General features: G+C 45.0%; 1 protein-coding gene across 2 annotated transcripts in view; it reads left to right on the top strand.

The window, feature by feature from the left end:
- The window catches only part of IQCK (IQ motif containing K), a 138,848-nt gene that overhangs the window by 564 nt on the left and 124,314 nt on the right, over positions 1 to 13,970 (top strand). Inside the window, exons 2-3 of one of the 2 annotated variants that reach the window (XM_004087395.3) lie at positions 9,803 to 9,867; positions 13,053 to 13,182. In XM_004087395.3, coding sequence (XP_004087443.1) covers positions 9,803 to 9,867; positions 13,053 to 13,182 — 195 coding nt within the window. The remainder of the gene's footprint in view (positions 1 to 9,802; positions 9,868 to 13,052; positions 13,183 to 13,970) is intronic. The other variant, XM_030800187.1, reaches the window with a different exon arrangement.

Genomic DNA, 13,970 nt, shown 5'->3' with positions numbered 1-13,970 from the left:
ATTGCTGGGGCAGGGGCGGGGGCGGGGGCGGGCGCGGGGATCTTGTTATAAACGGAGGTTCCCAGGCCCCGCCCACAGAGCTTCAAATTGGGATGCAGGGAATCTGCACTTTTTAAAAGAGCACGTCGGATAATCCTAACATAGGTAGTCGGTGGCCCACACCTTCAGTAACCATGGTGTGGACAAACGGGTTTTAGTCCCTTCTTGCTTCAAACCTTCCTTAACCTCCCCAAACGGAGTTGAGCACATCTTCCTTTGTGGCCCTGCTCAGTATTCGTTACTTAAGTTGGGCAAATTATTTAACTTATTACCCGTCTGCGAAGTAGGCATAATAATGGCACCTATTTCGATGGTGTTAGGAACACGGAACCAGATAGTCATAAAAAGTGCTTAGCAAACTGCCTAATTTTAGGAGTGCAAAAGGCTTATTGGGAAAAAATAAAAACAAAAACAAACTGCTCGATTTACAGAAAGAGCTGCGTAAGCGCTAGTTCTTAATGAATAATGTTGGGTGTTGGTGTTTTTTTTTTTCCTCCACGAAACCATAAGCTCCTCAAGGTCAATGACTCAGATTTTTCATTTGTTTGGTCACCATCACTCCCTAAGCTGCCTGAAACAGCGCGGTGAAACCCCGTCTCTACTAAAAAAAAAAAAAAAAAAAAAAAATCCTGGCGTGGTGGTGTGCGCCTGTAATCCCAGCTGCCTGGGAGGCTGAGGCAGGGCAGGGGAATTGCTCGACCTAGGGAGGTGGAGGTTGCAGTGAGCTGAGATCGCGCCACTGCACTCCAGTCTGGACGACAGAGCGAGACTCTGTCTCAAAAAAAAAAAAAAAAGTGGTTATTTAGCATTCGAAATGTGGTTAATGCAGTTGAGGAACTGAATTTCTTGTTGGACTTTTTTTTTTTTTTGAGACGGAGTGTTCACTCTGTCGCCCAGGCTGGAGTGCAGTGGCGCTGTCTGGGCACACTGCAACCTCCGCCTCTCAGTTTCAAGCAATTATCCCGCCTCAGCTTCCTGAGTAGCTGGGATTACAGGAACCCGCCATCATGCCCTGCTAATTTTTTTATTTTTGTAGAGAAGGGGTTTCACCATTTTGACTAGGCTGGTCTCGAACTCCTGACCTCAGGTGATCTACCTGCCTTGGCCTCCCAAGGTGCTAGGATTACAGGCGTGAGCCACCGGGCCCAGCCTGGACTTAATTTTAATAAATTTAAATAGCCACATTTGGATAGTAGCTACTGTATTGGATAGTGCAGGTCAGTAAATGTTTATCGAATGGAAAAAAAGAATGAATGTACCAGTATACATGACTTGAAAGAAGTGGAGAATACAGAGAAGGAAGAGAATAGTAGACTCAGTCGATAGATGCCCTCAAAAGTTGTCTATTTCAACCCCATCCAGTACTTAAATTCCTTCTCCAACCTTACATCATGCTAGAAAAATCCCTTTCATTTTGGATGTTCTCTTTGTCACCTTCACCCCTAGGTCCTTACCTCTGGGTGCTATGACCCAAGGAGCTGCTTACTCTGTCCCAAAGAATCTACTCAGATATTTGACAGTAGTTACTATGGCTGCCTTTCCCCCAGAGCTTTCACTTCTCCAAGCCAAACAGTTTCTTATAATACAGTTTACTAGAGGATTGTTGGAAAAGTTACTCAGCCTCATCTGTAAGAGACAGATAATTGTTGTACCTACCTCACAGGGCTGTTGTGGGGACCAAGTAAGCTAATGTATGAAAAGGTGCTTAGCACAGTGCCTGGCATTTAAAAAGTAGTCAATAAATGTTCATTATTGTTGACAAAGAAACATGCCTTGTGTTGTGATTTACACACCGAATTTATTTTGGTCAAATAGGCCTCTAGAGAGAAAGCAAAGACAAAGGGTTTTGGTGCTCTCTGAAAAGCAAGTGAATTGATGCCACTTATAAAATGATAGAGTTACAGAATGAGGTCAGGCATGGTGGCTCACCCCTGTAATCCCAACACTTTGGGAGGCTGAGGCAGGTGGATCATCTGAGGTCAGGAATTGGAGACCAGCCTGGCCAACATGTTGAAACCCTGTCTCTACTAAAAATATAAAAACTAAGTCGGGCGTGGTGATGGGTAATCCCAGCTACTCAGGAGACTGAGGCAGGAGAATCTCTTGAACCTGAGAGGCGGAAGTTGCAATGACCTGAGATCGTGCCACTGCACTCCAGCCTGGGTGACAAAGTGAGAATCCGTCTAGAAAAAAAAAAAAAAATTCAATGAGGTCAACATTGGCAAACTATACACATGGGCACAGTGATGATGATTATAACCTAGATGGATAAACCCAATTCTTAAACATCTAACAAATGCAGTTTTCTATAACACGTAGTAAATTCAGTTTCTCACAACGAACATGAAAAAACAGGCTTTGTAGTAATCCTATCTTTGAGGTTAAGTACTACATTCTATTAAGATAGTCTCCATTCAAAAGACAAATTATCATAGCAAACAGACCTGCCAGAAACTCAATTTCATGAAGACAAAATACAAAGTAGGTAAATATCTAACTTACACAGACCTTAACCAACCTGACTAGCGCTCTTTTGTATGTATGTGCATGCTCACCACTATAACTTATTTGTACATATTCTTCAGTTTTCTCTCTCATCTTTCCAGTGACAACTGAGTTTTGTATTCTAAAAAGCGCTTGTGTTAGTATCAATAAACGTCTTCCCGGCCAACACTTCTAATCAAATCTTATAGTAGTTTGTGACTTGCTGTGTTCATGGTTTTAATCAAGACAATCAAAGGATGTGGGGCTTAACAGTTTCCTTTTTTTTTTTTTTTTGAGATGAGGTCTGGCTCTGTCACCCAGGCTGCAGTGCAGTGGCGCAATCTCGGCTCACTGCAACCTCTGCCTCCCAGATTCAAGCAATTCTCCTGCCTCAGCCTCCCGAATAGCTGGGATTACAGGTGCCCACCACCATGCCTGGCTAATTTTTTGTAGAGATGGGGTTTTGCCGTGTTGGCCGGGCTGGTCTCAAACACCTGACCTCAAGCGGTCTGCCCGCCTCATCCTCCCAAAGTGCTGGGATTACAGGCGTGAGCCACTGCGCCCGGCCTTACAGTTTCCTATTTTGATATGCTGTGATTACTCTTATCAGCATCCTCACTATTGTCATTGGTTCATCACTTAATGAAGCACTCTCTGGCTTTAGCCCCCAATGCTGTTGTAAAATCTGGTCTTTCATTTCACCTGCCAGATAACGACATGGATCAGTTGTGAATCAATACTTGTTCCTCCAGCACAACCACTGAGCCAGCTGAAGAAAGATGACCCCAACTGTCTCTCAGCACTGCTCAGCAGTCAGCATCTCTCAGTGCCTTCTCCCATTGCCTGGTTCTACTAGTCCAAATTTCTAACACCTCCTGAAATGTTCTGTGATACCTCTTAGCATAGGAGGCATTCACTGAGTCAGGCAGTCAGGAGTAGGGAGGGAGTCCGCTAACATCCATCTGTACAGGTGGAAGAAGCTCTCACCCCGCTACTCGCCACTCAGCTCTCCATCTCTGCTTACCATCCCCTTGCCATTCCAGGATCCTGCTTTATCACTCACCTCCTCTGCTATGCCTTTAACTTCTTTACTAGCTTTTTCCTCCAAACACCCCTGTCCTGTCATCTCAGGAAGAAACCACGTTGACCCTATATCCTCTTCCAGTTCCTATCAGTCTTTCATTCCTATTCCCTTATCAACTAAGGGCAGACCAGCTTCTTCCTTATTTCTCCGAAGAAATTGTTCTTAAGCATTGAGCCAACTTGTATCTACCAGGGCTGGGAACTGTTTTCAATGGGCCAGGCATGACTGCAGGCACTGTTTTAGACGCCAACAACTTACCTCCATCTCCATGAGTGTTACCATTGTTCATTTAGCTACCCAGTCCAGACTTTTTTTTTTTTTTCTTCCTTGAGACAGAGTCTTGCTCTGTTGCCCAGGCTGGAGTACAGAGGTGCGATCTCTGCTCACTGCAACTTCCGCCTCCCGGGTTCAGGCAGTTCCCCCACCTCAGCCTTCTGAGTAGCTGGGATTACAGGCACTCACCACCACACCCGGCTAATTTTTGTATTTTTAGATGGGGTTTCACTATGTTGGCCAGGCTGGTCTTGAACTCCTGACCTCAGGTGATCCACCCGCCTCAGCCTCCCAAAGTGCTGGGATTACAGGTGTGAGCCACCGCATCCAGCCTGCTTCCCTTTCACTTTCCACGGCCCCACACTCTCATTTGCCAATCCTTATAGATTCTACCTGTTTAATATCTCCCACCATCCCCACCCTGCCTCCACTCCCCACCCCCACCAGCCTTCATGTCTGCTGCCTTAGATCAGGCGCTTGCCACCCCCTGCTTAGATTGCTGCTGTGGCTTCTTAATTGAGGCAGGCCTCCTTCCAGACCACATCCCACTGGCTGTCGTAGGAACCTCTGTAAAATTCAAATCTAATCGCATCATGCTGTGACCTACAATGATTTTCATAGCTTACGTGATAAACTCCTTAGCTTAACCCTTAAGCTTCTTAACGTCCCATCTCTGTTTTCTTAGTTCATGACATACCATTCACCCAAATCATCCTAATGGCAACCATTTATTGAGCTGCTATTTATGTGCCAGGCATTGTGCTAGGTGCATTACTTCTCATTTAAGCCTCAGCAACAGATGAGGAAATTGAGGCTTAGAAAGGTTAGGAAACTTGCCCAAAGTAAGTGGCAGGGTTGGCTGCAAACTCAAGTCTATTTTGACTCTCAAGTTCAAACCCTTGAAGAAGACACCAGCATGGTTTTAAAGCATAGACTGGGAGCACCTACATCAAAATCTGGATACATGTTAAAATGCAGCTTCCTGGCCGGGCGTGGTGGCTCAAGCCTGTAATCCTAGCACTTTAGGAGACCGAAGGGGCTGGATTGCCTGAGCTCATGAGTTCGAGACCAGCCTGGCCAACATGGTGAAACCCCATCTCTACTAAAATAAAAAATAAAAAAAATTAGCCAGGCGTGGCAGTGTGCACCTGTAGTCCCAGCTACTCAGGAGGCTGAGGCAGGAGAATCGCTTGAACCCAGAAGGAGGAGGTTTCACTGAGCCGAGATCATGCCATTGCACTCCAGCCTGGGCGACAGAGTGAGACTCCGTTTCAAAAAAAAAAAAATGCAGCTTCCTTGGCTCCCCTTCCTGGCCTGATGGGCCAGACTCCTTGGGGGTGAGTCTTTGAGTTCTGCATTTTAAACAAGCACTTCGGTACCACTGTTGTGTTGTGTACTTGGAGTCACACAAAACTGTTCCTCCAATACACCATACTATTCCTCTCCTCCATGCCTTTCCACAAGCTTTATCTCTTCCTGGAACATCCCTGCCTTCTCATTTATCTCTCTAGACTCAGTCCACGTGGCCTCTCTTCTGGAAAGCCTTCTGTAATTCCTCAGGCCAATTTCAAAGCTCCTTCTTTCCCCTCCTCTAGGCTGTGGTTGAAGCCCTCTACAGCAATACTTTCACTTATCATAACCCCTGGTTTATCATTCATCCCCTCTCTGGAACATAAGCTCCTCTGCCCCGTTCATCTGGCTCTCCAGCAACCTGGTACAACCTCCTCCTATAGTATATGCCTGTCAAATGTTGGTCTGCTTCACTCCCAGCATCACCTTCCTGTTGCATCCCCTTCCAATAAGCTACTGTGGGTCAATGCTACATTTTTGTTGTTGGGTTTTTTTTTGTTTTTTGTTTTTGAGTCGGAGTCTGGCTCTGTCACTCAGGCTGGAGTGCAGTGGTGTGATCTCGGCTCACTGCAAGCTCCACCTCGCGGGTTCACACCATTCTCCTGCCTCAGCCTCCTGAGTAGCTGGGACTACAAGTGCCTGCCGCTACGCCCGGCTAATTTTGTTTTTGTATTTTTAGTAGAGACAGGGTTTCACCGTGTTAGCCAGGATGGTCTCGATCTCCTGACCTTGTGATCTGCCCGCCTCGGCCTCCCAAAGTGCTGGGATTACAGGTGTGATCCACCGTGCCTGGCCACCAGTCAATGCTATATTTTAATTGTTTCTATCAGGAACATGTTCAGCTGCAAACAGCAGAAAGCCCAACTCATAATGGCCTAAACAAAAACATTTAATTATTCTCACATCCCAGAAGTTGAGGGGAGAGGGTTCACTTGTGGCACAGGGGCTCCACTCTGCCAACAAGTTTCCGGGCTCCTGCTCTGCCTCTCCTAAAATGTTGCCTTTGTTGCATAAAACGAACAGCAACTTTCACTTGTTCATAATGTTTGTTTAATATGCATGTAACATTAAATTCCCCTGATCAATTAATGCCATTTATAACCTTTGGTAATTGAAAGATTGTAAACATTTATACATTTAATATACCTGATTTAAAAAAATTTTTTTTAATTTTTATTTTTTTGAGACAGGCTGATGCCCAGGCTGGAGTGCAGTGGCGTGATCGTACTTACTACAGCCTCAACCTCCCAGGCTCAGGTGATCCTCCCACCTAAGCTCCCAAGTAGCTGGGATTACAGGCGTGCGCCACCACACCCAGCTAATTTTTATATTTGTTGTGCACCACCACACCCAGCTAATTTTTATATTTATTGTAGAGACAGGGTTTTGCTGTGTTGCCCAGGCTGGTCTTGAACTCCTAGGCTCCAACAGTCTGCCCACCTTGGCTTCCCAAAATGTTAGGATTACAGGTGTGAGCCTGTAATCCATGCCTGGGCCCCTGAGTTTCTTAAGTATTTCTAATGCAGAACAGAGCAGATAAGCACACTTTTCTAAGCACTGAAACAACTCTTGGAAATGGAATTAATTAAACTATGGTAAATCAAGTTGTTTTAAAGAGTCCAGTACTCTACAAACTTAAATTCTTTTATGCCTTTCAATGTAAAAGCATCAGTCTGTAATCATACTTCAGATTGAAACCATAGGGAAAACTGACATTCTCAAATATGTTAGATTCTCTTAAACATTACAAAGGTTTTAAGTAACACGTCAGATTGTCTTGAAGCTATTTTCGCATACTTCATACTTCTACATAATCATTTCAACTGTATGTCTTCTGTGATCGTATGATGAAGAAATTTGTGTTTTTTCCATCAAATTTAAGTGAACTCCTGAGGGATTTCTTTTTTTTTTTTTTTTTTTTTTTGAGACGGATTCTCGCTCTGTCGTCCAGGCTGGAGTGCAGTGGCGCGATCTCTGCTCACCGCAAGCTTCGCCTCCTGGGTTCACGCCATTCTCCTGCCTCAGCCTCCCGAGTAGCTGGGACTACAGGCGCCCGCCACCAAGGCTGGCTAAGTTTTGTATTTTTAGTAGAGGTGGGGTTTCATCGTGTTAGCCACAATGGTCTCGATCTCCTGACCTCGTGATCCGCCCGCCTTGGCCTCCCAAAGTGCTGGGATTACAGGTGTGAGCCACCGTGCCCACTCCAGAACTCCTGAGAGATTTCACTGGAAAAAATATGATAGCAAGTAATAAAGAAATGCAAATAAAAGAAAATACCATTTTTTTCTTTTACATGTGTTGAAAAACTTTTAATGTATAAGATTGATTATACTCTAGAGAAACAGGTAGTGTCACTATTGGGAGTACAAGTGACTAAACTTTCTGGAGAAAAGTTTGGCAATTTGGCCCAATTTTTAAATTATTTTTTCCTTTGACAGAAAAAATTCCACATCTAAGGATCCTACCAAAATACCTCTCTGTGGATTAATGATATTTGTATAAAGATGTTCATTGAAACATTGTTTATAATAATAAAATAATGGGAACAACCCAAATGCCCATTAAGAGTACACTGGTTAAATAAATGTGGCACGTCATGTATGTAGCAACATTGAAAGGAGTCTCATATTTAACACACAGAATGGTTCATAGCAGGTAATGGGCTTACAATAGATATAAATGAATGAATAAGGCATCAAAAGTAACTTACCATATGATTGGTTCTGTTCATCCATTCATTCATTCATTCAGCCAGTATTCTGTGGGGAAATAATGGTGAGACAACAGATCTGGGCCCTTCCCTCATAAAACATATAGCCTATTAGAAAAGATAGTCATTAATGCCAGGCATGTTGGCTGAATCCTGTAATTCCAGCACTTTGGGAGGCCAAGGTGGGCAGACCACTTGAGATCAGGAGTTCGAGACGAGCCTGGCCAACATGATGAAACCCTGTCTCTATAAAAATACAAAAATTAGCCGGGCATGATGGTGGGTGCCTGTAATCCCAGCTACTTGGGAGGCTGAGGCAAGAGAATTGCTTGAAGCTGGGAGGCGGAGGTCGTAGTAAGCCGAGATCATACCACTGCACTCCAGCCTGGGCGACAGAGCAAGACTCGGTCTCAAAAAAAAAGAAAGAAAAGAAAAGATAGTCACTAATTTTTATAAATTTCAAATAAGGCAAAAACTAATATGAGTTATGAAGAAAAAGGACAAAGTGTTATGTGGTTCTATGCATGGGCACTTTGACCTAGCCTGGGAAATTGAAAGTAAACAAATGTATCATGTATTATATACATATATTAGTAAATACATTGGAATGCTACCTCTGGGAGGCCAAGGCGGGCGGATTGCCTGAGTTCAGGAATTCGAGACCAGCCTAGGCAACAGGGTGAAACCCCATCTCTACTAAAATTCAAAAAATTTGTCTGGTATGGCAGCATGTGCCTGTAGTCCCAGCTACTCGGGAGGCTGAGGCAGGAAAATTTCTTGAACCCGGGAGGCAGAGGTTGCAGTGAGCCGATATCACGCCACTGCACTCCAGCCTGGGCAACAGATCGAGACTTTGGCGCCCCCCCCCACCCCCCCAAAAAAAAGATTTGGTTGGATCTATGCCATATCTAACAATGGTTTTAGGGTTGCAATAGGACTAGGTGTGACTTTTACACTCTACATAAGACATCCCTATGTTATTTGAAATTTTCTTTCAATAAGTATGTCTTGCTTTTGTAATCGAAAGAAGTATAAATGTATACATTTTAAACCCAAATAAACAATTTCACACTATATCAATGGTTCCGAAGGCAGCTGGGGAAGAAGGGTGAATTTACATGCTTGCTGGAGAGGAAGAAAAATGGTAGAACTTGGGCTGGTATGGTAGGCAGAATTCTAAGATAGCCCCCAATATTCTTGCCACCTCGTGAACACACCTCAGTTATTCAATCAAACGTTAGTCTAGGTGTGGCTGTCAGAAGATTTTCCAGATATGTTTAAAGCTTTTAACCAGCTGACTTTAAATTAGGGAGATTAGGTCAGTGCTGGGATTACAGGCGTGAGCCACCGCGCCTGGCCTATTTTATTAATAATTTTTTTTTAGATAGTCTCGCTCTTGTCTTTCAGGCTGGCTGGAGTGCAGTGGCAGGATCTTGGCTCACTGCAACCTCTGCCTCCCGGGTTCAACTGATTCTCCTGCATCAGCCTCCCAAGTAGCCGGGATTACAGGCACCAGCCACCATGCCCAGCTAATTTTTGTATTTTTAGTAGAGACGGGGTTTCATCTGGTTGGCCAGGCTGGTTTCGAACTCCTGACCTCAGGTGATCCTCCTGCCTCGGCCTCCCAAAGTGCTGGGATTACAGGTGTGAGCCACCACACCCGGCCTCTTGCTGATTTTAAATACCATTAAATGTTAACTTTAAATTACATTAAATGCTAACCTGTCATGGCCAGTTGTTTTTTCATTTCTGTACACCACCAGCCAAAATAAAATTTAAGAATGTTTTATTCAGAGAGAAGGAAATTACACCAGAAACTCTAGTGAAGTATGGAATTGAGGATTTTTTTCCCTTCCCTTTAGAGTATGAAGCTGAGCAGCCTCCCTTTCCAGAAGGATATAAAGTCAAACAGGAGCCTGTGATTACGGTGAGTATTACCCAGGCCTCAACCTAAGCAAGAAGCTCTTAAATGAGAATAGCATTGATGGCCTGTCAATGTCACTGAGTTCAGGAGGTGGGAAAGAGAAGGCACTGGAGCGAGAACCAGAAACTTGGGGCCAATCCCAGCTCTAATACTAACAGTTTGACTTAGAGGGCATCACATAACGTCTTTGAGCGTTAGTTTCGGCATCTGTCTGTCTGTCTATCTATCTATCTATCTATCTATCTATCTATCTATCTATCTAATCTATTTTTTGAGACAGGCTCTTGCCCTGTCGCCCAGGTTGGAGTGCAGTGGCACAATCTCAGCTCACTGCAACCTCAGTAGCTGGGACTACAGGCACCCACCACCGTGCTTGGGATTTTTTGTCGAGACGGGGTTTCACCATGTTGTCCAGGCTGGTCTCATACTCCTGACTTCAAGTGATCTGCCTGCCTCAGTCTCCCAAAGTGTTGGGATTACAGATGTGAGCCACTGCTCCCAGCCAGGTTTCTGCATTTATTAAATGGGACAGATAATCCTTGACTAACTCACAGGGCTTCTGTGGGGCTCACATGAGATCCTGGATGAGAAGAGCCTTTGCAGTGGATCTAACACCGTGTCCATGTGAGGGACAGTTGCAGATAGACCAAGTTTCTCTGCATGCCAGGGTAGACAAGATGAAGACTGTGCTAAGGAGAGAGGGCTAAGGACAGGGCAGCCAGGAAGAGAGGCCCTCATGAAGTCTACCTTGGAATTAGGAGCTTAACGGAGTTTAAAATTTTTAAAAAGCATCTCTGAGAGATGAAGGGACTTGAGCATGGTAACACAGATGGAATCAAAACCTGTTTCTCGACTTCTAGTAACTTCCGTCACCGCAGCTGCCTCTGACAGAGACATTGTGTCTAAAAACTTTCTTGTTCTGTGATTGTTCCTTTTCTCCTAGCATCCTGTTCTTGCTTTATGGATGCGATTCTTTCTCAAATTTCTCTGCAGATAAAAATCACAGTTCTCTTCCCTGAATTCTCTGTGCTTCTTCCAGGGTCAGCTGTTCTGACAATATATGTTGATCTTCGTCTCTTGTGCTATGATCTTCTTGACCTGTATAAAGAGATTTGATTGTTTATTTAAAACGTACAATGGTCCTGAGTGGATTTTTCTATATAGCTGGTATATTAGGGTTCTCCAGAGAGACAGAATCAGTAGGATATATAGAGAGATACATATATGAGAGGGGATTTTCTGGGGTAATTGGCTCACACGATTATGGAGGCTGAGAAGTCCTACATTAGGCTGTCTGCAAGCTGGAGAACCAGGGAAGCTGGTAGAGTGGCTCATTCCAAATCCAAAAGCCTCAGAGCCAGGAAGAAACAACAGTGTAACTACCAGTCTGAGGGCCTCTGTTTATGATACATTGTAGGGTTACATGGAAATCTAGCTGGACTTAATTAGCCTCTGAGAGCCCCAGGGACCACCGGTGAGAGCCCTGGAGTCTCAAAGCCAGAGAACCTGGAGTTCTGAGGTCCAAGGGCAGGAGAAGAAGGGCGTCCTAGCTCCAGAAGAGAGCAAGAATTCAGCCTTCCTCAACTTTTTGTTCGTTCTAGGCCCTCAGCCAATCCAATGGTGCCTGCCCACATTGAGGATAGATCTCCACTCAGTCCACCAACATATACACCAGTCTCTTCCAGAAAACTCTTGCAGACATATCCCGACATAATGCTCTGCTAGTGACCTAGGTATCCCTTACTCCAGTCAAGTTGACACTGAAAATTAACCATCACAGTATCACGGCTGGTGTGGCTTTCTCCTACTGCTGTACATGTGGGTTTGTTTTCTGGATGGGTCTCTTCTATGAATAGCAAAACACTGACTGGGTGCTCATGAAGGGTGATTGTCCACTGGCCGACTTTTCTTCAGGATGAACAGGCAGAGAGTAGGTATTTTGGGATTGGGCGGCGGTGGGGGGGGTCTCTAAATCAACTTTTTCTTTCTTCTTTTTGAGACAGGGTCTCACTCTGTCATTAGGTTGGAGTGCAGTAGTTCACTTCCCGGGCTCAAGCGACCTTCCCGCCTCTTCCTCCCAAAGTACTGGGACTACAGGCGTATGCCACCACTGCCAGCTAATTATTTTTGAATTTTAGTAGAGATGAGGTCTCACTATGTTGCCCAGGCTGGTCCCAAACTCCTAGACTCAAGACATCTGCCCTCCTTGGCCTCTCAGAGTGCTGGAATCACAGGCATGAGCCACCACGCCCAGCCCAATTTTTTTTTCTTTCGCTACCATCATGGTGCCCTAAGTGGTTCTAAGTGTTCTACTCCTTTTCAGGCTGTTTCATTGGTTTACAGAAGAGTTCCTGGAGAGGAGGGGGAGCTGGAGATCCAGCTGGTGTGAACACAGCTTTATGATATTGAGGGACCAGAAAGAAGCCTGAGGGGAGTATGGGCAGCAGGCCAAGTTAGCCCAGCTGGATTTCCACCCAGCCTCGCCATGTATCATTCCATTCTTGTTCCCACCCTGTGCAGTGCCTGTCAACTTGAGTGTTGAGTCCCTTTGGGATCTTTTGGGAGGATGGACATCTGTCCTCTGGGGCAGCTTCCTCCTGTGACTGTTACTTCCACTCTTGCTTCTTTTATTTATTTGTTTTTTTGAGATGGAGTTTCACTCTTGCTGCCCAGGCTGGAGTGCAATGGCGCGATCTCAGCTCACTGCAGCCTCCGCCTCCTGAGTTCAAGCAATTCTCCTGCCTCAGCCTTCCAAGTAGCTGGGATTACAGGCGCCCGCCACCACGCCCGGCTACTTTTTTGTATTTTTAGTAGAAACGGAGTTTCACCATGTTGGCCAGGCTGGCTTTGAACTCCTGATCTCAGGTGATCCGTCTGCCTCAGCCTCCCAAAGTGCAGGGATTACAGGCGTGAGCTTCTTGCTTCTTGAGTGAGGCTTCATCCCTGGTGTTTTGGATATGTTTACAAATGTCTCATCCACAGATGGTCCTTCTTTTCTCTATCAGGAGTTTCTGCCTTGTTGTTTATAGGTGTCTCAGGAGGGAAGGGAGACAAAGATCTATGCTCAGCGTACCCCCTTGAACCTTGAAGTCTGATGTAGAATTTTATTCCTTCATAAGGTTATACCAGAAAATACAATTATTTAAGCTGTTTGAATGAATTGCCCCCCCTCCCCTGTCTGCCTCCAGGTTGCGCCAGTAGAGGAAATGCTTTTTCATGGCTTCAGTGCAGAGCACTATTTTCCAGTTTCCCATTTCACCATGATCTCACATACACCCTGTCCTCAAGATAAATCGGAAACAGTCAACCCAAAAACATGTGAGTAAGAGAGATGCCCTCTTTTATAATTTGGGGCTTTTACCATTGCAGAACCACAGGGTGGGTATGGAGGCGGACAGATAGACCTCAGAGAGACCACATACATAAGAAAGAATGTGTTCTTGTTTTATTTTTAAGAGAAATGTCCTTTATTTCACTGATTTATCTTTAAGGTTAAAAATGTAATAAAGATAAGTAACAAAAAGCATACTTTGATTTTACATTAAATAAAAAGTAGGAAAAGAGAACAGTAAACAAATGTAGCCGGCTGTGATGGCTCATGCCTGTAATATCAGCACTTTGAGAGACCAAGGCAGGAGGATTGCTTGAGCCCAAGGAGACCCCATCTCTACATCTCTAAAAAAATTAAAAAAAAAATTATCACCAGATGCAGTGGCTCATGCCTATAATCCCAGCACTTTGGGAGGCTGAGGCAAGAGGATCACTTGAGGTCAGGAATTCGAGACCAGCCTGGCCAACATGGTGAAACCCTGTCTGTACTAAAAATACAAAAATTAGCTGGGCATGGTGGCAGGAGAATTGCTTGAACCTGGGAGGCGGAGGTTGCAGTGAGCTGAGATCGTGCCACTGCACTCCAGCCTGGGCAACAGAGCAAGACTCCATCACAAAAAAAAAAAAATCATCCAGGCATGGTGGTGCACACTGGTAACCCTAGCTACTTGGGAGGCTGAGGCAGGAGAATTGCTTGCACTCGGGAAGTGGAGGTTGCAGTGAGCTGAGATCGCACCACTGCGTTCCAGCCTGGGCGACAGAGCAAGAAAAAAAAA

This window comes from Nomascus leucogenys, chromosome 2, assembly GCF_006542625.1.
Source record: "Nomascus leucogenys isolate Asia chromosome 2, Asia_NLE_v1, whole genome shotgun sequence".
In the NCBI taxonomy this organism is placed as follows: domain Eukaryota; kingdom Metazoa; phylum Chordata; class Mammalia; order Primates; family Hylobatidae; genus Nomascus; species Nomascus leucogenys.
This window is presented reverse-complemented; position numbering and strand designations above follow the sequence as displayed.